This window comes from Bicyclus anynana, chromosome 3 (assembly GCF_947172395.1).
Source record: "Bicyclus anynana chromosome 3, ilBicAnyn1.1, whole genome shotgun sequence".
NCBI classification, from domain to species: Eukaryota; Metazoa; Arthropoda; class Insecta; order Lepidoptera; family Nymphalidae; genus Bicyclus; species Bicyclus anynana.
This window is the reverse complement of record NC_069085.1, coordinates 8,140,162-8,164,608: the sequence shown is the minus strand read 5'-3', so window position 1 is coordinate 8,164,608 and position 24,447 is coordinate 8,140,162. Positions and strand designations below refer to the sequence as shown.

General features: G+C 33.1%; 3 protein-coding genes across 3 annotated transcripts; 2 read left to right on the top strand and 1 right to left on the bottom strand.

Moving 5' to 3' along the window:
* Window positions 1–295: 295 nt before the first annotated feature.
* LOC112044892 (cysteine desulfurase, mitochondrial) lies at window positions 296–11,338 on the top strand. The gene is made up of 8 exons (XM_024080887.2): window positions 296–501; window positions 617–693; window positions 1,470–1,724; window positions 2,640–2,805; window positions 4,047–4,331; window positions 6,687–6,860; window positions 7,706–7,838; window positions 9,149–11,338. The coding sequence occupies exons 1-8, from the start codon at window positions 381–383 to the stop codon at window positions 9,300–9,302; spliced, it is 1,365 nt and encodes a 454-aa protein (XP_023936655.2). The 5' UTR covers window positions 296–380; the 3' UTR covers window positions 9,303–11,338.
* Window positions 11,339–11,767: 429 nt separating this feature from the next.
* LOC112044885 (ras-related protein Rab-14) lies at window positions 11,768–16,161 on the bottom strand. The gene is made up of 3 exons (XM_024080877.2): window positions 15,715–16,161; window positions 15,395–15,639; window positions 11,768–14,524 (listed from the first exon to the last, which is right to left on the bottom strand). The coding sequence occupies exons 1-3, from the start codon at window positions 15,892–15,894 to the stop codon at window positions 14,326–14,328; spliced, it is 624 nt and encodes a 207-aa protein (XP_023936645.1). The 5' UTR covers window positions 15,895–16,161; the 3' UTR covers window positions 11,768–14,325.
* A 1,643-nt stretch (window positions 16,162–17,804) lies between these two features.
* Window positions 17,805–24,357, top strand: LOC112044867 (MPN domain-containing protein CG4751). Its single transcript, XM_024080851.2, has 7 exons — window positions 17,805–18,142; window positions 18,809–18,925; window positions 20,000–20,234; window positions 20,576–20,669; window positions 21,013–21,182; window positions 21,413–21,661; window positions 21,739–24,357. The coding sequence occupies exons 1-7, from the start codon at window positions 17,945–17,947 to the stop codon at window positions 23,364–23,366; spliced, it is 2,691 nt and encodes an 896-aa protein (XP_023936619.2). The 5' UTR covers window positions 17,805–17,944; the 3' UTR covers window positions 23,367–24,357.
* The last annotated feature ends 90 nt before the right edge of the window (window positions 24,358–24,447 follow it).

Genomic DNA, 24,447 nt, shown 5'->3' with positions numbered 1-24,447 from the left:
CCGCTTCACTTTCTGGCGAGCGTAGCAATCCACTCAAGGCTTAGATCATTAAAAAGAATGGACCTGTTTCGCACCCAAATTCTTTAGCAAAGATCAAGCAACAGTTAAATGCGTTAGATCATTGATCTTTGCCAGCGGAGTAACGGTTAATGAGGCAGGTCCTGTTATTAATGGTCTAAGACGGAAGCTGTAAAATTTTTATATATTTTACCTATGGTAGACTGTCGTCTATCGTTCATTCGCTCCTACTTCCTCTTGTCATTTGTCATTGTCAAATGTCAACAAAAATCAAATCAAATCATTAAATTCAGATGTCAAAATCAAAAACTCGAAATTTACCAAAAAAAAAAGTAGATTAATCCAAGAAGTGAATAGAAAACATGTTTCGAGTAATTAAAAATGTCTCACCTCTGCTTTGTAAAAATCTACTGCAAAGATCGGCCCTACAAGAAAATGCTATTCTCATGTTTGTGCAGGGCAAACACCTTCACACAGATTCCGGTATAACTTCATTTTTTTATTTACTAATGGAAAATAACATAATTGCATCAAATGTTTTAAACTAATAAAAAAGTTTATCATATGAGTATTTACGAAGAATATGTATGGTTTTCAGAAAGTGAAAAGTTTTCTTTGAAACATGAAGAAGTCGGCCGGCCGCTGTATTTCGACGCACAAGCGACGACCCCTGTTGTAAGTAAAACAAAATATACCTACTTCCAAAGTATTGTACTACAAGCAGCTATGCATACATTGTTTAACAATAGGAATAATAAAAAATTCAATTTTGATAATTTCAAAGAAAGAAGTAAGACATTGGCCTGTTGATAATTTTATACTATAGATCTGTTACGTCCCTATAAAATCAGCGCAAAAAGTGATCCGAATATCTTACAACAACCTACAACACTGAACACACATATGCACAATTTTGTCTTTAATTTCATTATAATATTTATAGTTTTTACACTTCTTGAACACACAACTTGACAATGTAGACAATATTTAGGTATTATTTGTGTAAAGTTTGTTGTTGACCACAACTAATATTGAGTTGACTATAAATTTCCTCTTTTGAGTGCCTCATTTTTCATGTGCTAGTAACACATCTAAAAGTATTTAATGTCATTGCATGGGCCTGTCTGATATGAGTTGACTTATTAAAGGTAAAGGGCGGTTTAATTTAAATGTATGAGAAAACAAAGTCTACATTAAGTATATATATTTTTTAAAACTGCTTGAAAAAGTGATTCTATCTTTCAAGGTTTTCTTATTTTTTCTCACAAACGATGCATTCCTTTGTGAGAGGAATAGTAATTAGCAAGGATGGGAGAATCCTGATCCCTCCCTTTGTTGTTGTCCTTTCAAACAATTAAATCCAAGTGTCGTTCTGCTACACCTAATTTGACTATAAATAAATAAACTTCTAAAATGTTTTGCTTTTAGTAATAATTCTAATTATATTTTAGGATCCAAGAGTACTTGATGCCATGTTGCCATACTTAGTGAGCTATCATGGTAATCCACATTCCAGAACCCATGCTTATGGGTGGGAAAGTGAAGCTGGAGTGGAAAAATCAAGAGAACAAGTTGCGAACCTCATTGGAGCCGATCCTAAGGAGATAGTGTTCACGTCTGGAGCTACAGAATCAAATAACATATCTGTAAAAGGTGTAGCACATTTCTATGCACCAAGAAAGAAACATATTGTGACAACTCAAATTGTAAGATAATAGAATTATATCTATAAATATTTCATAACTAGCAAAACCCAGCAGTTTCATCATAGTTCTCATTTGTGTGGTAATACAAATGAGAACTATGATAAAAGGATAAATTTTAGCCTATGTTTCAAGCTGATAATGTAGCTTTTCATTGGTGAAAGAATTTTAAATTGGTCCTGTACTTTCATAACCTGCCCACTATTGGCTGCCAGTGATTCCAATGGTGAAAAATTCAGTTTTTTCAAATCCCAATGTGTATGTGTTAATCAATGGTAATAATCTATATTCCAAATTTAAGCAGAATTTGTTCAGTAGTTTGGGCAGCATGGAGGAGTAATGAACACACTCCAGTTTTGCACATATCCAATGTATTAACTATTTGTTAATCCAAGATATATAGTTCTGTGTGTACACACAACTACTGAACTGAAATTTCTGCTTTTAGAACTGTAGCTTGACTACTTATGTTATTGTTTCAAATTAAACAATGATGAAATTGTACTATTGTTACTCTTCTATATTTATCAAAGTATAGAAGAGTAATCCAGTTATTTGAAATGTACATACTAAATTTATTTACAGAGCAGAGTAAAGTAGACAAATTTAAGAAAAGTAAACAAATGCCTAAGTAGAGTTTATAGCATTTAAAATTGTGCATATATGGGATAAAACAAATTTAGTTTACAACCTGGTACACAGTAGCTTTCACTAAATATACCACATATAAAGATGTACTGCAAAGCAATTCAGCGTTCTGGTATGATATCAGCTAGAAACCTAAAGGGGTGTGGATTATTATCATCCTCCTCCTAACAAGTTAGTCCGTTTCCAACTTAGATTGCATCATCAGCACTTACCGTCAGGTGACCATGTAAATAATTAAAAAAAAACACAGTTATTTTCTATTTTTTACAGGAGCACAAATGTGTGCTAGATTCATGTAGAGCTCTAGAAGGAGAAGGTTTCAAAATAACATATTTGCCAGTGGGTACTAATGGCATAATAAGTTTACAAGAATTAGAGAATGCTCTCACACCAGAAACTAGCTTGGTTTCTATAATGACTGTCAATAATGAAATTGGTATGAGAATTTTAATTATACTTGATATTAAGAAATTTTTACTGATAGAGTAAATCTTACTTTGGAATTATTTTGTGGGTTATGCACATTAATTTTTAACCGACTTCAAAAAGGAGGAGGTTCTCAATTCGGTCGGTATTTTTTTTTTTTTTTTTTTATGTATGTACACCGATTACTCAAAGACGCCTGGACCGATTTTAAAAATTCTTTTTTTGTTTGAAACGGTATAGTCCCCATTTGGTCCCATTGCCATCATGTCAAGATCTGATGATGGAATCCTGGAGAAATTGAGGGGAACTTTCGAAAATTATATGGGTGTCTAATGTGTTCGTCAACTTTTCCATGTAGTACTTTTAAGCACTACAATTTCATGAAGGTTTAAAATCGATCTGATGATGGAGCCATAAAACAGACGAGGGAACTCCTCGGCGATTTACAGCAGTTACCTTGTGTTTGGGCTTGATTTATTTGTATTAATGAGAACTTTCCACATAGATATGTTGTGACTATCATTTAGGGGTTTGGTGATGAAGACCAAGGACAATTAAGGGAACTCCTTAACAGTTTACAGTAACTACCTTGTGTTTGGCCTTGATTAATTCGTATTGCTGAGAACTTTGTACCAAGATGGGTTGAGACTGTCATTAGGGGTCTGATAACGGTGTACGGTAGCTACCTTGTGCTTGGGCTTGATTAATTTGTATTGCTGAGAATTTTGTACCAAGATGGGTTGTGACTGTCGTTAGGGGTCTGATGTGTTCGTTTGAGATGAAATTTTACACTAAAAATGGAAAAATAATAAAAATTTTAATAAAAAAAATACAACCGACTTCAAAACCAAAAAACGTAACCAGTAAACTAAAAAGCGAAAAATAACATCATAATATGTTCTACCTGCTGATCAGTATGAAGGCGGTGCTTAGCCGGTGTTGTCTTGATTTAAGCCATTTCTGACAGAACCACATGAAACAACACTGTCTGCAAAATCTAAATGGCTTGAATTAATACATCACCGGCTTAGCACCGCTTCATACTGATCAGCAGGTAGAACATATTATGATGTTATTTTTCGCTTTTTAGTTTACTGGTTACGTTTTTTGGTTTTGAAGTCGGTTGTATTTTTTTTATTAAAATTTTTCATTAATAGTTATGTACTTCCACAAAGTATACATTGGTACTGTAACAATCAATATCTAAAAAGTAATGCTTAAAATAAAATTTCATTTACATTGATTTTTCAGGAGTGCAACAACCAATTTCTGAAATTGGTGCCATATGTAAGAAAAATAAGATTTTCTTTCACACTGATGCAGCACAGGCCATTGGGAAAATACCAATAGATGTAAACTCTATGAATATAGATCTCATGTCTATTTCTGGTCATAAAGTATATGGGCCGAAAGGTGTGGGTGCTTTGTATATAAGACGACGTCCGAGGGTTCGGGTGGAGCCTATTCAAAGTGGAGGGGGTCAGGAGAGAGGGATGAGAAGTGGAACTGTTCCAACACCCTTGGTTGTAGGATTAGGTACAAACATTTTATTATTTTTACTTAATGAACTTAGTACATAAGTGTTGGTTGTGTTACATAAATAGCAGTGGCTTGCATTCATAGATTCATAAATGCACTGCCAACCCTAAAGACTAGGGACTAAAATCGGAACAAATTTTTAAATTAAACAATGCTGGTTCAAATCCACAGCACTATCTGCGCCAGAAAGGTCATCACGTAGATTTCTAAATGCCTAAGTGCAGCTTTCATTACTTGAAAGTTTAAAGAAATAGGTATACTAACAGTAGCCTGTCAATATATATATATATAACAGTATAGTATATGTAAGACAAAATATTAATTTGTACAAACGAAAAGGAGATTTAAACCCACGTCTTACTAGACACAGGCATAAGTTAGTTCTGCATATCGTCTCCAAAGATTAAAAAAATCTTTTGTAGGTTTGGGTGTACTCTTCTATAATAAGATCCCCAAGACTATGATGGACCTGCCAATGCATAGCTTTAAGCAATGTGTTGAAAAACATTTACTTAGTCCAGGGGACTACAACATTGATGAGTTCCTTAATGATAAAGATGCTTGGAGACCGTTGGATCAGTTTCCACCTTCACAGAGGAAGTAAAACTATAAGAAATGTAAACAGTAATTGTTATCAATTGTAAATTATAATACTGTATAACTTTTTCAAAAGAGCAACTGTTGAGTTTCTTGCCGGTATCTTCTCAGCAGAACCTGCCTTCCGAACCGGTGTTAGAATCTTTACAAATAGTCAACTGACGTGTCAAAAGTGCTTGTAAACTGAGCCTACTTGAAGTAAATGATTTGAAATATAATCACAAATACACTCCAAAGAAGAACTTAAAATGTTGTATATGTTTTGTGAAATTATTTGAACTGATAACATTCTGACTATATTGATTTTTATCAAAAAAAATGGTGTAGAAAATCTGAATTGTCACTTATCATTATCAATTGAATTCACAGTCAAGTGCTGATTTCTCATTGATTAAATCTTATTTTTAATATCAACTCGTCAACCTTGAATCATAATGGAGCCATTCTCTGATAGCCAATCCCATGATGCATAATGTGAAGCAGCTAATGGCGTGCATAATGTTTTAACCTAGGGTAGGCACTACTTACAAATTGTAAAAAATGTAAGAGAGGGAGACGAATATCTTAGCATTCCATGGATTCCGTGCAGGTGCCGGGTCCATCGCGTGGTAGAGAGAAAAACACCAAGCAAAGTCCAGGACTTGTGACTACTGGATGTAGGGTTAAGAAATTACTTGACGATCGATCAGCACTCCCCTTTTCTGCTCGTGTTGTTCTCCCTACCTATCCAAATTTGGTAAGATCCTATTAGAGCAGCTTTGGATACTCGTTCTAATATAGAACTAGCTGCACTTCTAGAGAGGCCAAGGTCTTTAAGCAAGTTATAGAGACAGTTTGCTGGTAATCCTCTCGCACCTACTTCTACGGCGTACAGACTAACGCCACCAGCCATTTTTAGTTACTTCATTTGTTAGGTCATAATATTTATTCACTTTTAAACTGTGGTCCTTCGGAATGTTAGTCTCCCACGGCACAGTAAGCTCTACAAGTACTATTCGCTTTGTTTGTTTGGACAAAAGGAAAATGTCTGGTCTAGATTTCGAAATAGCGACATCCGCTGGCATTTTATAATGTTTCTCATATGTATCCATTAATAAAGTCCAATAAGGTGCAGAACCTAGGATTGAGTAAGGCTTACTAGATGATTTTGTTATGGAACCTGCTTTGACGAAGTTAATTTGTCTTTTATTTGTAGTCAATCCTTTTTGAGCTCTAGCTATAGGATTGACTACAAATCCTTTTCCTTTTCCAATGCATGTTCGTAATAAGTTCTCAGGGTAGGTAGTCCATTTTTGCATTATTTGAAGCAGCCATAGAGTTGTAACCATTGTAACTTTGGAGGTAGGTTTTAATGAATCAGACCCTCATACAATAAAATATGATTTTTTTGTATTATGATAAATCCGGAACCTTCATCTTTTCAGTTATATGCATTTTAAGAAATTAAATATCACGTGTCTCAAACTGTGAACGTAAAACGTCGTGAGGAAACGTGCATACCTGAGAATTTTCAAATTCTCTATATGTCTCACCATTCATTAATCATTAATAATACAATTTTGAAGTGAACCCAGTGTGAAGTCAATCAATTGGACCACTGGCCAGTACTACCCCCTTTCATTCTGAGAGGAGACTCGTTCTTAATAGTGAGCCGAATATGGGCTGTTAATGATGAAATAACGATGATAATTCATGTACTAAATTGCAGCATCTCCTGCCTTGTAAAATATTTGTATAAATATTGTATATTTTTAGGAGCAGCCTGTGAACTCGCAGAGCGTGAAATGGCATATGACCACGCGTGGATGGAGAAACTGGCCAATAGGTTTCTGGACAAGATTTACTCAAAACTGACACATGTCATAAGAAATGGCGATCCCAAACAGACATATCCTGGTTGTGTTAATTTGTCATTTGCTTATGTGGAAGGTAATTTAGTGTTGATTCTTTCCTAATAAACTATATTAAGATTAACTTAGTTGAACTAAGTTAATAATATTATAGGTTAATAATAAGTTACGTGTCAGGAAGTAGCAACCCCGGTGCAGAAAAATCCAGCCCTGCGAATGACCAACCCGCATGTCCACCGTGGGCATTAACCTTATTATGGATAAAGCTCAAACAAATCATATTACCATTGGGTAATAAGATTCTAACTAACTAACTCTACTTTATCGAGAATGTTCACTATTTTCAACTGTTAGCTTTCTGTATTCTCCGTTGAAAATAAAAAAATCTCGTGAAAAAATTATTTCGACACGTTAATTAGTTCTCAGGATATGTAATTTTAAAGTGTGCGCGCGGTAACAGCCCGCGTTTATTTAAAAATACCAAATAGTTATGATTTTACATGTACTCGAAGTTCGCATAAATGTCGACTCCCGCTAACAGTCGCGGTATTGTACGTGACGTCATCGTACAACGCTTGCACGGCCCATTAAGGCAATTTCGTACTTGTGCCTGAGCTTCTGACGAACTAGCCATTAGTCAAAGAGTATATTAATATAAGGGTCATTAGTTCGTAATTATACTAAATTGCCTGAACAGGTCGGGCAAGTGTTGTACGATGACGTCACGCACAATACCGCGACTGTTAGCGGGAGACGATATTTATGCGAACTTTGAATACATGTAAAATCATAACTATTTGGTCTTTTTCAATAAAACAAAAACTAGTGTATTTGTAAATATAAAAGCTCTAATGTAACGAAGTTTCAAGTGATTTTGCATACCTAGTAACATTCTCCATTATGTTTCTTAACATAACATTTAAGGTGAATCATTACTAATGGCATTGAAAGACGTGGCGTTATCGAGTGGATCAGCTTGCACGTCAGCGTCTCTGGAACCGTCGTACGTGTTGCGAGCTATTGGCGCTGACGAAGATCTTGCTCACAGCTCAATTAGGTATGTATACGATTTCTAGGGTTCCGTAGCCAAATGGCCAAAACGGAACCCTTATAGATTCGTCATGTCTGTCTGTCCGTCCGTATGTCACAGTCAGTTTTTATTACAAGAGAAAACATTTTTGTCAGCTTCCGTGGCGCGGTGGTATGCGCGGGTGGATTTACAAGACGGAGGACCTGAGTTCGATACCCGGCTGGGTCGAATGAGTTTTCTTAATTGGTCCAGATGTGGCTGGTGGGAGGCTTCAAAATCAAAAATTCATTTATTTCAAGTAGGCTCAAATTACAAGCACTTTTGACACGTCAGTTGACTATTTGTAAAGATTCTACCTATATTCTAAGATATGTGTGGACTTTCATCGTACTCCCAAGCTTGACTAGCTTTTATCTTAGATTGCATTATCAGGTGAAATTGTATTTAAAAATCTTTAGCCTCTTCCTTGAGCAGCATCTATAGTCATATACACACTAATATTATAAAGGTGAAGAGTTTGTTTGTTTGATTGAACGTGCTAATCTCAAGAACTACTGGTCCGATTTGAAAAATTATTTCAGTGTTAGATAGCCCATTTATCAAGAAAGGCTATAGGCTATATATTATCTTCGTATTCCCACGGGAACGGGAACCACACTAGTGAAACCGCGCGGCGTCAGCTAGTAATAATATAAAGCAAAATCCTCCTCCACGTCTGTCTGTCTGTCTCTTTGCGATATCAAAGGCTACTGAATAGATTATAACTTATAGATGGAGTGAATTCCCGAGGAAGGTTTTAATATATAATTTGTTAAGATTTTTTGTAAATTGATTGAAATATGGCGAAGATTGCTAAAAGAGTCTAAAAAAGTCAATCCGTTTGGAAAAAGTTTCATTGAAATGCTATCTAATCCCTTACAGACATAGGTACAAATGTATAGATTAAATCACTCATTGGAGGAGATTTTGTCACTATCATAAACAGGGCCGGCCCATCCATATGGCGAACGGAGCAGTAGCTTCAGGCGCCAAATCCTAGAGAGCGCCCAAATGATAATCCGAGTCAAACGTAGACGGTACCGCACCTGATTTTCAATTGGTCACCCCAGAGTATGGTCAAGATCTACTTTACACTCATAATTTGGTATAGGTATCTGCATTATATTATTAGAAGCAAATAGGAGAGGCGCCATAATTGGATCTCGCTCCATTTAAAAATTTACTACAGGCCGGCGCTGATCGTAAAATTAGCAACCCTTTATTAAAGAATCGTACAAATATCTCAAACAAAATGAGGCAGTGTTGCTAGAAATTGTATCGAGTTGTTCTTCTTACAGATTTGGATTAGGGAGATTCACTACAATAGAAGAAGTTGACTACACGGCAGAGAAGACAATCAGACATGTGGAGAGATTGAGGGAAATGAGTCCCTTGTGGGAGATGGTACAAGAAGGGGTAGACATCAAAACTATTCAATGGTCTCAGCACTAAGACATATTAATTAATCACAACTTATAGTGCAACAAAAAAGAGTAAAAAGAAAACGGTAACCCTGTGTACTGTCATCCAATTGTCTTGATACTTGATATTTTAATATATAATTCTTTCATGGTATACATTTATTATTGATATTTGATATTTTACTCTATATTTATTTCATGACATACATTTATTAAAAGAGATAGTAAATTTTATCTCAATAAATCATATTTATTGTATTTATCTGGTAAGTATCTGAATTTCCACATTAAATTAAATTATCAATAATAATAATTGGTTATAGCTCTTATAATGACAGATGTCTGTGACAGTAAATGTGGTGTTGCCACACAGCGAGTTAATTAGTTCCATTTATATCAATTTCTACTCTTTTATGTCACACTATTGGTATGTTTCAAAGATCTGGAAGATTTAATTTAAATTTTAAGAATCAATGTGATGGCAACTTAAATATCGTAATTTACTCAAATGTCTTTAGAACAGAAAATGTATATATAAATGTTGTTAATATTAAAATTATAATGTTTAAAATTGTATACGTGTTTGACTTGATTTGAATAGTTCGATAAAATCACAATAGTTGTAGCAGTAAATGTAAATTAATGAATTCGACACATACTTAAACAAGTTTAATATTAATAGTATGATAATTGAATTGGAAATTTATGTTAATTCAAAATTAATTTATTTAAGGCTTACTTTACAATCACTTTTGAAACGATATGTTTTATGGTGATATATAAAGTCAAATGAAACTCATAGAAATAGACCTTTCTTGTTCTGTTATTCTACCTATGATTTGCGACTCCATGAAGCTCATATGAGACGATTGTGATATTTAAATATATGTATATAATAGTAAAACAGCCTCAATAGCTCAATGGTAAGAGCGGTCGGACTCATCACCGAGGGGTGGTGGTTCGATCCCCGCACCGTTGGTCTAATGTCGCACCCACTCCTAGCACAGTCTTTCCCGACTAGTTAGAGGGGAATGGGAATAATGGTAATATTAAAAAAAAATATGACAAATATTCTTTAAAAAAAAATAGTAGTAATAATATACTGCATAATCTTTTTTGACTTAATAGCTCTGCGTAAATAACATAAGTAGTCACACATAGAGACCACTCAATTCCACGAGGGTTATTTATAGGTTGGACTTGAAAAAAAAGATGTGTCTGTTCTTTTTATCAAAAAAAGCCTAAAAACGTTTGAGCTTAATTCAAATCAATCATAGTCTCAGAGTCAATAGCAAATAATTGTCGCTTTTTCCTTGTATAAGAGAAAAAGGGGAATATTAGTTTTGTTTAAGGGTTCATTTACCCGAGCGGCAACTGCTATCGACGACCGCCGTCGCCTGCCGCCGAGACATCGCAGACTGTCGTTGGCTGCCGCCGAGACGTCGCTGACTGCAGTCGTCGGTAGCAGCTGCTGCTCGTGCAAATGAACACTATAATATTTTTTTTTTAGATTTATAGGTAATATTGATGGGACAAAGAACTCAGACTGCTTGCTTTTAGCCTATAAAATTAGGAACACTAATTTTAGATATTAGATTTGTTTTACGTACGATAGACTACATAGTCTGCTTATAATAAATAGACTAGAAAATTATTGAAATTAAAAGTTTATAGATAGTTACGTGACTTTGTATCTGCATTGAATAATTTTATTTTATTTTATGAGATATTTGTTTTTTTTTGTTATTTGTATGTATGTAATACTTGTAGTTTTATTCTATTAATCATTGTCTAAAAATAGTAATTGTTACCGCAACCCGAAATTATGCTGTATCTCCCGTAAAATCGAGACGAATTTTCATTATTTTATCATAAAAGATCTAATCGATGCACCTTAGTAGGTACCTACATAATTACGTCATTACTTCCCTTGCTATTTTTTTCAAATGTTATTGTTCAAGTATGAATGACTATGAGTCATCTATTATTTCTGTATGCGCACGTATAAAACAATGCTATTTTTTCGTAGAATAAGTTTACAGACCATTAAAGACATGTTACGTAATACCTACCTGTTTTTATTTTCTTATTTATAACTAGCTATACTCCGCGGTTTCACCCGCCTTGATCGTGCTTCTGTGTGCAAGAGCAAAATGGCTATACCAGATTATAATCTATTTTTTTGTTAAATTTCATTCAGATCAGTACAGCTGAATGAGCTATGATTGAGTAACACACTCAAAATAGTCGTTAATTTTCTGAAATATTTCAATTTTCCTTTTTTATCGTTCTGTGAGAACCTTCTTCCTCCTGACACAACAATTAAACAATTAGTGAAATTCAAGCGGTTCACGCGTGATCCCTTGACCAATGACAAAGATTATTTTTTATATACAGGATGTCCTGTAAATAGCACGACACACTTTACAGACAAAAATAATTAACAGATGGACAAAATGGGAATTTTCCTGAGCCTGAGTTTCACAATTAAAAAGCTATATTTTCAATACATTTATTTTTGAATAAATAATTGTAAAATCTAGGCATTATACAGTTGAAAAACATCGCTGGTTTATATAATATGATGAGCATAAAACTGATATCCATATTAGGTATGATTATTAATGTTCAATTAGATCTTACATTTGCAATCGAAAATTTTATTCTTTCTAAGCATTATTTCTTATATTGTTTGAAAATATATTACATATAAGTTTGTTTAAAAAAACCCGCTTGCTAACATTTAATTTGCGAAATTTGGATAAAATTATTTAGTAAAAAATACTTAACCATCCACAGAAAACATACCTACATAGCACCTTTAGAAAGACTGTAGTGTAGGTATGTAGTATAATAGTTTTGCTTAGTATAGGTACTGACTTTTTACAGAGAACTATTTTGAAGAATTTAAAATAGCTTGATTTAAATAACATATTTAAAAAAAGTAATAGCAAAACCTGCATACTTCTGTTATCTAATATAATTTAATAATTGTTATTGATATTATAAACTTCCTGGCATTATTTTTATACAAGCATAATGGCAATAATAATCAAATAATTAAATACATTAGACACATTAACCATCACACAGGAGTCACAAAAAGTAGGCAAATTACAAAAATAAAACTAATAAGTAGGTAAGTACTTAAATTCTGTACTTTGTTCATAACAAAATAAGGTCTCTATCAATTATTATATCATGGAAATCCACTAGGTTGTTCGTTGGGTCAATCAAAGTTAATGATATACTTAAAAGTAGAATGTACTCAGTACATAAATAAATAACATAACATAATATACTCAGAAGCACAATTATCCGCACACTTTAATAAACTTATACTTGGATAATTCTGCCTCTGTATAGATAGACATAAGGTAATTAGATTAAAATAAAATTAAAAGATTATCTGTAGAAGAGTTATGAAATGCTTGTTAAAGCTACATTAAAAGGAGATTCATGCTTTATTATTAATTTTAAATGTCATTTAGGTACATTAATTACAATACTAATTAGTGTCTGACTTATTTTAAGGATTCCATACTTCAAAAAACCACAAGTTTAAGTTGTCCATCCAATATTCCGGCGTATTGCTGAATTTGTTTTTGAGCAAGAAGTGTGTGAAACATTTTTCGTACCTTAACAATTTACTTAATTTAAAATGAAGTTTCACAGGTTAATAATAGGTGTTAATTAATATAATTAATATACAAACATAAAACATTTTAGTTTTTATTTTTATTGACCATCATTGTTGCTGAAATAACTGCACAATGCAAGATATTGTATAAAGATGTAATTAATAAAATTAATTGGACTTTAATTCTCAGAAATCTAGACAACTGAAACATTAAGCATATACATAGGCTTATTTCTGCATAGTTATCTATGTAATGATATGTAATAAGTAATTTCTCAATTTCAAAATCAAACAGTTTGTGCTATTGCTAGAAATTCTGTTACACAAGGCATTGGTGCTATTTTGTTGTAAATTAATTATAAACTAAATCAGACTAATGATGTGTTTCTATAAGCTAATTGAAAAAGTTTTCAATTGCTGACTTATAGGTTGTGTACTCAAATGGAGTTTGGTTAAAGCAGGGCGACTGATATGAATGTAATTAATAATATAACATATAAATATATTAAGAACCACAATTATCCGCCACTTTAATATACTCGCGTCATATTAAAGTGGGTGGATAATTGTGTCTCTGAGTACATGCGTTTACTTTATACTTATGAACCATACTTGGTAAAGTATAGCTTAGTATAGTATGTGCCAGATTCAAGTCTCAAAAACAGATTTGTATTGCTGCACAGTGTTTAAAAAACATATCCTAGCTGTGTTACAACAGCTATGCAGTACAGCATTTTGTTAGAGCGGACTCAAAGTATGGTGCACACTATACTTATGAACAACAAAATTAGCACCACTATTTCAATTTTGGAATCATAAAATAAGTCTTTTATAACAATACTTAATACTTAATATATCTTACATGTCAATACTATACTTTAAAAACTCACACATTATAATTTATTATATTGTCTACATACATTACAAATTACAAGTATTTAAATACAGCAAAGGCCATAACAAAATATTTAGCTTAAGCTATACAGTACACTACAATTATTATTATTTAACTTATAAAATGTGTTGTTCACAAGTCCTATTAAGTAAAACTGGTATATTTATCAAATATTATTAATGATATTATAATAAACAATTAAAAATATAAGATTCCTCTGTACAATTAATTAAAATTAATGAAAAAATATTGACTAAATTAAAGTGGCTCATAATTAGACAGTCTTTCAATAGGCCTAGGATGCCCCCATAAATATTTTGTGACTAATCTCTTGTCAACCAATAATGTGCAATTTTTTTTAAATCTTCTGCTATTGGTTGACAATATGTATTAAAGTATGTTGTCGCTGCAGGCCTACTGGTGTTAATCTTTCAAATGTAGAGTGATATTTTCAATTGAAATAAACTTTATGAGTTTAATTCAAAGTAAAAAATAGAGAAAAAATAAAAAAAAGTTACATCAACAGCTACAGGATGGTTCCTCTGGTGGTTCAGGTTGAGATATCTTGAAACTGTTGTGATCCAATCGTTGAAGCTCAATCCTGGATCTGTTGGACTCTACCAATTGATGAGCAATATCAGAAAACATTTCCTCTAAGCCGTGACCAGTTTTGCAGGATGTCTTGTATGTAGTACTAATTAAGTTGTGGCACTGTTCACTGCAAAAAATATAAACAGGTTTATTTAATCTATATATATAAAAATAAATTGCTGTTCGTTAGTCTCTCTAAAACTGGAGAACGGCTGAACGGATTTATCTTATAATGGTCTTGAAATGTTTGTGGAGGAATAGGGAGGGTTTAAAAGGTGAGGAAAATTAGAATAATCGCCAGAAAAACCACAAAAACAACCCTTTTCTATTTCCCATACAAACATAGGGGTAGCATAGGGGTACGGTAGCGGTAGGGTAGGGGTAGAATAGTCTAGAGTATGGGTAGAGAAGAAGTGCACATAAGTGAAGCTTGACCGGGTCTGCTAGTAAATAAATTAATTGTCAATCAGATTCAGAAGATCAGAATTGGCCAAGCAAATCTATTCTTTAAACTGGCTTAAATTTTTTTTTGGTATATATTTAAGGTATATTTTACATTATTGTTTTACTAATGAAAACAAAAATAATATTTGTTGCACAATTTCAATAAATAATCATTAAATGTTAATTCATTAAAACTAAATAGATAAACAACTATGTCTGCTTATAAGGTCTAAAAACTAACAAAAGATTTAGTACCATTGATACATATTTTATTTTCATTCCTACCATTTTCATACAACTTTACAAGTAGTATGCAGTAAATTAAATATAAATGTGTCTCGTACAGCGAAGGAAAAATATTGTGAAGAAAACTGCATATCAGAGAATTTTCTTAAATCCCTGCTAGTGTGAAGTCTGCCAATCCGCATTGGGCCTGTGTGGTAGACTATTGGCCTCTCTCATTCTGAGAGGAGACTCAAGCTCAGCAGTGAGCCGAATATGTTTTGATAATGATAATGATGGATGATAATGTAGTAAAAGTTGTTTTATTTACCAAAAATTTTCTATGTCTGAATCTGTAACTTGAGGGCATGATCCTTCTAAATCAGATTTGTTTCCACATAAAAAAATTTTAGCATTCTCTGCATAGGTCACAATGTCCAATAAATGTTGGCTCAGCACATGAAATGAGGATGCATTGTCCAGAGAAAATACTAATATAGCCGCCTCAGCATATTTGTAATAGCTTGAAGTAACTGATGCTATTCTTTCCATACCACCAGTATCCCAGAGCTGTAGCTAAAATATAAAAAAATAATGAGCAAGAGTGACATATCTATTATTAGATATGTTATAATCAAATAAGCAAACAACCTTGACTTCTTTGTCACCAACTTGGTATAACTTCTCGAAATGATCCAGACCTAACGTCGACCTTCGGTCCGAATTCGGCAGAAATGTATTGTTAATAAACCGCCGAAAAATTGAACTTTTGCCGACACCGTATTCACCACATAAAATCACTTTTAATACAGGAGTCTTTACAACAGCCATGATCAGAATATATTGTGGGAAAGTATTGTATTCGTCAGATTCTAATTAGGTTTCACTTCGATTCGAGGTACAGCATGTCTACTGGATACAAATTCATTTCTAATGTTCAAAACCACTTCTTCATTTATGATTACTAATATATATCATAAAGAAATAGTCTATTCTGTACGAGCTACCGCTCTACCTACGTATTTAATATTTATTAATTGAATTTAATGTAATCAATAAAAAAATTATGAAACAACAAATGTCAATTATGACAGCACAAACGTCAGTCGTCAAATTAAGATATGACAGTGACAGTTACTTAACTTCACTTTTTTAAACTGGCTTTCCGGCTCTAAGTTCTCACACCAAAGATTAATTTACTCTACGAACCTAAAATAAATTATGTAATTAACTATGGGTTAGAAACTGGAGCGAGCCAGTTATTAAGAAATGTATTTTTGATTTTGACGTCTCACGTCTGTGTTGAGAGACAGATTTATCAGGTAGAAATGTCAAACTTAAAAAAAAACATACATACAGCCGAACGTAGAACCTCCTCCTTTTTGGAAGTCGGTTAAAAATAATGTGACCTGCTAGGACCGCTTAACAAAAGTAGTGTTGTCCTCACGTTTCGATTAGTTTCGATTAAAGATAAAAAAAAGTCATAACAATTAATTATCAAAAGTAAAATTTAAAAAGTAAATGTACAAAATATGTTATTGCGATTTTAAGGTTTGCACTAATCTTCCTACTTCCTATTAATTATTACGTGAAAGTTTGTATGGATGGATGGATATTTAATACTCTTGAACTCTTTGACTACTGAACCATTTTGCCTGAAATTTGAAATAAATATAGGTCATACCCTAAATTAACATACCTATAGTTGCGAGATTTACACTTAGAACTGCAAATGAACCAAGAAAGCTAAATTTCGGATGTGACGTGGGGAGGGCCTATAAAACCTTAACTTCAAATTCTCTACCACGATTTCTTCAGTGCATTTTCCGTCATCTTAGAAAAAGGGTCGAATTCAGTTTTTTTTACAATAACTAGGTTCACCAATGAGATGAGATTTTTTTTTACTTTATGCTTTCTTGTTGCTTTTAATTAAGGTTTACGTTTTTTAATTAAGGTTCCTTGATTTTTTTACCTCATTCATCGTTAATGAGATGTTGATCGAAATAATGAGATATCAATCAAAAAAGTAACAAAAAAAAAATAGGTAATGAAGTATCCTTTATGCTATTTTTTCTTTTCTTCTTTATCGTGATATCTATCATATAGTCACGTGTCATGTATCACGACGTATAAATGAAAAAAAAATCTCATAAAAATTAATTGTGTTGGGAATATATACTCGTAGGATATGGGCTGCCCTATCGTAAAATCCATTCAAAGCAAACGTTAACTGTTGTAATATAAACGTCCTAGACCTCTTTAATTTTGCACTGCCACAAAATCGGTTTGTAATGGAAGTCTACCGACTATTAACCATCTTCCTGCCAAATTTCAAGTTTGAAGTACAATAATAATGTACTAAACTTGCGAGAGCCTTCAAACTTCATTGATCCGGCCCTGTCACAAAATTGGTTTGCAATGGACATCTACAAACTATAAAACATCTCTCTGACAATTTTTAAGTTTTTAGCATAAAAAAATAAAGAACTTTCATACAAACTTGCGAGAGCTTTTAGACCTCTTTAATCCGGCCCTATCGCAAAATCCGTTAGTAGCGGAATCCTACTAACTAAAATCTACCTTCTTGCCAAATATCATCTTTGTACGTCAAGCAGTTATCGTGATTTCGTGATGAGTCTCCATTTTTATTATAAATAGTAAAAATCGGTACATTTTATCGGTAAATTATGTCACTATTTACCTGACATAAAAAAACAGATAGCACATGAAACTTCACTTTTAGTTTGTTTCCAATTTGACGTTTGTGGTTTGTTAATTGTTTGTGAATTGTGGTGAATTGTGATTTGATTTTGTATGCAAATATATTGATTGATGAATTAAGTTTTATTTATGAAAGAAAGGTGAATGTACAGGAGTAAAAATGGACATGCCAACATCACATTTAGCTGCTGCTTTAATGTCGGGCAACAACACGTTCAGCACTCCTCAAACAGAATCTCATAACATTATATCAGACAATGCTGTCGAGGATAAGAAAGAGAAACCTTCTGAAGTCCAGAAAGGACCCCCTTACGAAGATAAAGAAGAACTCGCAAGTGGGGAAGATTTTTCAGATGAGGTTGGTAGTAATTACTTCTACGGATTTTATGGAAATAGAATAGGTGTTAGCCGACGCCTCACGGTTACATCCGTGTAGTTCCCGTTCTCGTGAGAATGTGGAAGTAAAATATAGCCTATGATATTCACAAATAACATGGTTTTTTTTGTAGTAAAAATTTTTGAAAATCAATCCAGTAGATCCCTAGAACACCACAAACTTTTCCTGTATTAGTATATTTTGTATAGATTATCTTTAGATCAAGAATCAAATGATTTTACTTGAAATTATAATATGGCGATAACTGAAATGGATACTTTTTAAGATCCTGTTTTTTATTATAAGTGATATACAGAACATATATCATTAAACAATATGTCTTAACATACAATTAACTTGGTGATCAACAATGACAATAATTTAGTTTGTGTAGATAGTCTGCTTGCACTTGGTCAGTGTAGCATGTTTATTGTTTCTACTACTACAAAAAACTATGGTGAAGATAAATTATATTATAGCATATTGCAATTTATAAATTTATGGTTTATCAAACTGAAGTAAGTTAAATTGTATTTATTTTTCCACACTTGGCTATGTGATTGGCCATTGTATGTTTATAAGGGTTACATAAATGTTACAACAAACAATACACCATATTAATTTAATCTTACATAATTATGATTTCAGGAATCTGAAGCCCAGCAGGGAAGTAAGTCTATGCCTGGTAGGGGAGTGACACTACAAATGCTTTTAGAAGAAAAGATGTTGGAGCCAGGCACTGCAGCTATGACTATAGAATATTTGGTAACTCATTGATAGAATTAAATCTATACTAATTATACTAATACTGCTGGACCCATTGCATTTGCATTTGCATTGAATAGGCTTTGAAACTACTGAAATTACTAAAATTTCAAGTTTAGTATAAAATAGCAAACACTCTGCAGTTTCACCCTGCTACTTCCTGTTCATGTGGGAATAAAGGGATAATTAATCTATAGCGTATGCTACTTGATAAATATGTAACATGAGAAAGAAAAAGAATTATTAAATTAGCCATGTAGTTTTGAGTTAAATTGTAACAAACAAAAAACCAAATCATACCACTTTTATACTAGTTTAGACAATATTCCCTTAATAAAGAAGAAGAAGCACATTCCTTCCCTGGAGTTTTTTGTAATACTTTAAGAGTTTGATTATGTATTACAAGTATGCATGATAATTGCCTTGTTAGTCCTATGTTGCTTTGGATTACAAGGCCTTGGGTTTTGTGAATCCTAGATTGGACTATGAGATACTGAGTTTTTCTTTTTTCTAATTAATTTTCAGTCAATTTTTCCAATTAATTCTCACCCTGGAGTTGGGAAGAAGTTACACCCCTTAGCCTATAAAGAGAATGTTAAGCCAAGGGGCCCGGGCATTATCATTTATATCTGATAGTGATTGTTAATGAATTTAGCATTACTCTTAGGCTGCCAACTCCCATTGGAGCAGCTCCATAACGTCTTTCATATAAAGAGGTGGCCCCGGTAATGATAAGTTGAATAAGAACTGTTCATTTGAAATACTCAGTATAGAATTAGAATTACAGTAGTGTCCTGGCCCTTAAACCAGGTAAGCCCGTGGCTTAAGGGCCAGTGACTTCCCTTAGGTACATATATATGATGAAATAATAATGATGAAATTAATATATAATACGCAAAAAGTTAAAATTTTTAAAAAAGTTAAAAAAGCAAGTGTTTGCTTGCGTGAGTGCGTGTGTATGTGAGTGTGTCGCGCTCGTGAGTGTGAATTATAACTTTGTCCTTATCTGTATTTATAAAAGTTACAGTATATTTTTGAAAATTATCAACAAACATTTCTCATTAATATTTTCAGGGGCAGAAATTTGTAGGAGATTTGCAGGCTGATGGTAAAATAAAGTCTCATGAAACTGAAACAATTTTTTGCTCTCCATCTGCATGGGCTATTCACTGCAAGAGGATAATTAACCCTGATAAAAGGTCAGGCTGTGGTTGGGCCTCTGTGAAATATAAGGGGAAGAAGTTGGATACTATCAAAGCCACATACCTTAGAAGGAAACAATTACAAAGGGAAAATATGCACACAGATGGTAATTTTCTCTCACCATTCAAATCTATTTAGCCATATATTATAATATATATATTTATTAGTTCTATAATGTCGATTTGTTTGATATGTGTAATCTAAAAATACAAACATTTTGTTACCAGCAATCTGTATAATACAATTCTATAAACAATGCCTAGGTAAAGTATAGAATATCCAGAATATAGAGATTGTCAGAAATATACATAATTTTTGAACAATTATTTCTGTAATATCTAACTAATTTTATTATCTGAAAAATCATGATTAAGAGTAGATTTAGAGAATGTGCCTACATTATTGCTATAGTAAATACATTTCACATGTATTTATTTTTAATTGCAGAAGAAACAGAAATGGAGGTAGAAAGCCCTCCGGAGCCACCACCACAAAGAATAGTGACCAAACATAATACTGTACCAAATAGGATGATGCAGCAGTGAGTATTGTAGTCTATTAAAATAAGGACTCACTCAAATTTTTATAGTTATTTTTATATTTAGATTACTTGACATAACATTGGTCATACACTGCAATGTTGTTATAACTTGAGTAGTATTGGGTATTGATCAAGCCATAAGAATGGGTTGTAATTTTAACAGTCAATGCTTGTTTCTAAGTATCCTAAATAAACATTAATTTTAATGAAAAAGCTGTGAATTAAAATTGTGATTTGATGCCATTTTGTCTAAAAAATTGATATTTCCAAAAAAAAACTTGATCATCAACACTTGATTATAGCTGTATACTTGCTATTGGAGTAATTTTTTTTCATGTTTCAGTGATGCAAATATGCTTATTGAAGCTGTTTCATTTGCATCAGCAGGGAAGGTACAACCTTTCTTAGTAACAGTGAGTTCTAATGCTCTACTTGTTCTTGATATACATTGTCATTTAAAGAAGGAAGAAATGTATGGTTATCTTGCAGGAACTTGGGACCTAAATAATCACAGTGAGTTCGTTTGAATGCTTATTTTGTTACACAGTTATGTTTTGACTGTTTTCTGCAAAAATCTTCTTCTGCAAAAATCTTTTACCGCTATCCTTTTTCGCTAATTTCTGGATTAATTGTGAGAAGAAATAAAAAATTAAGTTATTTTTTTTCCAAACAAAAAGAAAGACAAGAAGTATAAATTGTACACCTTTCACACAAGAAAAACATATTTGTTTATTATTTTACAGATATAATGATAACACATACATTTCCTTGTTTGATAAGTAAAAACGACAAAAGGCCTAAAGTTTTTGTTGAGTTGGACATTCAAATTCAGATAGAGAAACAGGGTCTAACTCTATTGGGATGGTATCATTCCCATCCAACAAATCCTGCAATGCCAAGTCTCAGAGATTGTGATAATCAGTTAGAATATCAAATAAAAATGAGAGGACCATCCGAAATATCATATATTCCTTGTATTGGAGTAATTTGCTGTAAGTTTTCCTCAATTTAACTAAATGTTATACATATATTGTGTAATCTTTCTTAATTGTAAAAAATATTCTTGCAGCTCCCTACAACCCAGAAAGCCCAGTTTTGGAGTCAACTTTGACATTTTTCTGGGTAATGCCACCACCAGAGCAACGCCCTACGGAATACCCTCGCCCATTGTTGCTGCAGTATAACATGGTCAATGACAGCCATCTATCAACGCACGCTATGGAAGAAATTAAGAAAAGCATAAAATATTACATAACATTCAAAGATGATGCATTTATTAATTTTAAGGATAGTTACAAACCAGATATATCTTATTTGGATAAGTTAAAATGTACGTTAACGCCCAAGTTCCCGCGCGAACAGAGTGATGGATTGTTGTGGCACTTTATTAGAGATGAACTAGGATGCTCCTCTGAACATGATGATAAAATGGATTTGGATGCTTTACTAGCTGTACCTCAACAGATTCCTCCATCCAAACCAAATCCAACAACCATACCTAACTTCCCTTCAGTTAGTACCTTGCAGCAAATGGTTAGCAGACCTGCAGGGGTTCCGCCAATTAATGTTTCTTCAGCAATGGGCTCTGGTTCGCCTCATAAGTTTGAAACACCACCTTTAAATATACCTGTGCTACCCACTTCTTCAAAATCTTCTAAGTCAAGTACACCATCTCTTCCACCTTCATACCCTACTGGCTTGGACATGTTGACCAGTATGGCTTTAGGCTTAGGTTCTGCAAATATGCCATTGCCGATGGGTGCAGCTGGGTTAGAGAGTTTAGCCGCTGCTAATAGTATGCTGGCGGGCTTCAGTCCTGGAATGTCATCTAATTTAGCAGCAAGTTTATCTAGTAGTAAACTGCCTGATCTTCCGTCTTATGCTGCATCACTGCAGAACTTGTCGAGCAGTGTAGGGAGCTACGAAAAAACGTCTACCAGCACTTCAACTAGTTGTACCACCTCCGCATCACCTATTCCGGCTAATATAGCTTCGAATCTCATGATGAGTTCGGCGGATATCGCCAATGCGTTGTTCTCGGCCAGCAAATATTCAAGTGCTGGTATACTGGGAATACCAGATCCAATGTCGAAGTCTACACTAGCTGCTAATAATATGTTCTTGTCTCCGTCGTTGTTGAAAATGCAAGAGTCACTATTGAAACCTTTATCGAGCAGTAGTCCAATTCCTTCGAAAGTTGGCTTAGATCAGAATATCTTGATGAAGAGCCCGCATGATTTAATAAAAAGCAGTAAAGATTATCTTCCTCCTGATTTCAGTAATATCAGCAAAGGAAAAGACAGCTCTCTAGATCCCATTAAGCATTCAGACATTAGTGTATCTAAAGGTGAGTCTTCGAAATCGATTATTTCGGAACCTCAGGTGTCAGATTATCCACAGATAAGTGCTTCGCCTCGTTTGGGAGGAGATCCATTCTTGAATCAAATGTTGGAATTGACTAAAAAAACGACTATTCCTGATTACGCATCAGACTACAGTCAATCTCGTAAAATAACTGAAGAGGAAATGCAAAAAATTTCTACTTCATCGTTCTCATACTCCAGCGCTGCCAGTATTGCAGACACCATAGCTCAAGTAGCGATGGGTAATTTCGGCAAAATAGACGATGTCGTAGACTACAGCAAAAGCCAAGATTACACTACATCAAAAAGCTTGAATAGTGAAAGTGACAACTAGTTTTTTAATTTTATAGAATAGCCTAAAAGTAAATTTTACATTTACTTGATCTGTATTTAAATGAAATGTTTATGTACCTATTAATATGTATATAAAAGATAATATAGATCCCAAAAAATCACAGTCGTGGATGATCACCAATTATCGATAAATGCTGATAATTTAATCAGTGATAATAAAATTATAATGACGTATCCGCGATATGGCGATGCTTGAATATATTAGTTGATTGGCATTGTTCAACGCGTTCGTTACAAGTTCAAATGATAATTGCGTTGTATTTTATTTAATAATTTTCTTAAAAATGGTAATTTCAAATATTTGATGTGATTCAAACTGATTTGTGCATGTTCCCCTTGAAGGTATGTTAAGTGTCCTTTTATTAAAATGGTGCAGGTTTTGGTAGGTTCTGCTGCACCTTTAAAAACATACATTAGTAGATATGTTTATGTTCTGCTTATTTTTAAAATATTTGAAGTAACTTCATGTTGAAAAATGACTTCTCTACTTTGTATGTATTTAGTACTTACTATTATTTTGTAAGACACTTTTTTATGTTGTACTTACGACATTTTTTTATATCAGTTTTGATTAGGTACCTAGAAGCGACTAAGGGACACGTAGATAATCACAGTTTTACAACAGCTGGTGTAGATCTAAAAATATATTCAGTATTATCCAAATTATGCATTTTATATTATTCTGGAATGAATAAAATTAAAACATTTTTTATTATAAACCTTAAACGAAGAATATTTAATAAGTAGGTATTTACCCATACTTGTATTTTCCCAAGTACACTTGTAAATGGAATTTAAAAGAGTAATCCTAATGAATAAGGGTTTTAATAGCTTGTAAACAATTATTATTATTTATTTACCTATAAGACTGCATTTTATAGCATTTCTTAGTGCTGCTTGGAGATAAATGTGCATTATTCCAAGTTCCAAGAATAAGACTAATAGAATAAATATATTAAAAGCAAATACAATTTATTGTATTATTTCGATATTGACATATTGTTCAAAGTACCCAAGACACCACGTGCTATGTTTTTTTGTACCTATATGTTGTCAATGAA

Bases quoted from the DNA above. Each gene is read 5' to 3' on its own strand.
- LOC112044892 (XM_024080887.2), top strand. From the start codon at position 381: ATGTTTCGAGTAATTAAAAATGTCTCACCTCTGCTTTGTAAAAATCTA. The intron at 6,861-7,705 runs GTAATTTAGTGT...ATAACATTTAAG, and splicing joins GTCATTTGCTTATGTGGAAG to GTGAATCATTACTAATGGCA. The intron at 7,839-9,148 runs GTATGTATACGA...TTCTTCTTACAG, and splicing joins CTTGCTCACAGCTCAATTAG to ATTTGGATTAGGGAGATTCA.
- LOC112044885 (XM_024080877.2), bottom strand. From the start codon at position 15,894: ATGGCTGTTGTAAAGACTCCTGTATTAAAAGTGATTTTATGTGGTGAA. The intron at 15,640-15,714 runs GTTGTTTGCTTA...TTTATATTTTAG, and splicing joins TTGGTGACAAAGAAGTCAAG to CTACAGCTCTGGGATACTGG. The intron at 14,525-15,394 runs GTAAATAAAACA...TATTTTTTGCAG, and splicing joins TCAGACATAGAAAATTTTTG to TGAACAGTGCCACAACTTAA.
- LOC112044867 (XM_024080851.2), top strand. From the start codon at position 17,945: ATGGACATGCCAACATCACATTTAGCTGCTGCTTTAATGTCGGGCAAC. The intron at 18,926-19,999 runs GTAACTCATTGA...TAATATTTTCAG, and splicing joins CTATGACTATAGAATATTTG to GGGCAGAAATTTGTAGGAGA. The intron at 21,183-21,412 runs GTGAGTTCGTTT...ATTATTTTACAG, and splicing joins TTGGGACCTAAATAATCACA to ATATAATGATAACACATACA.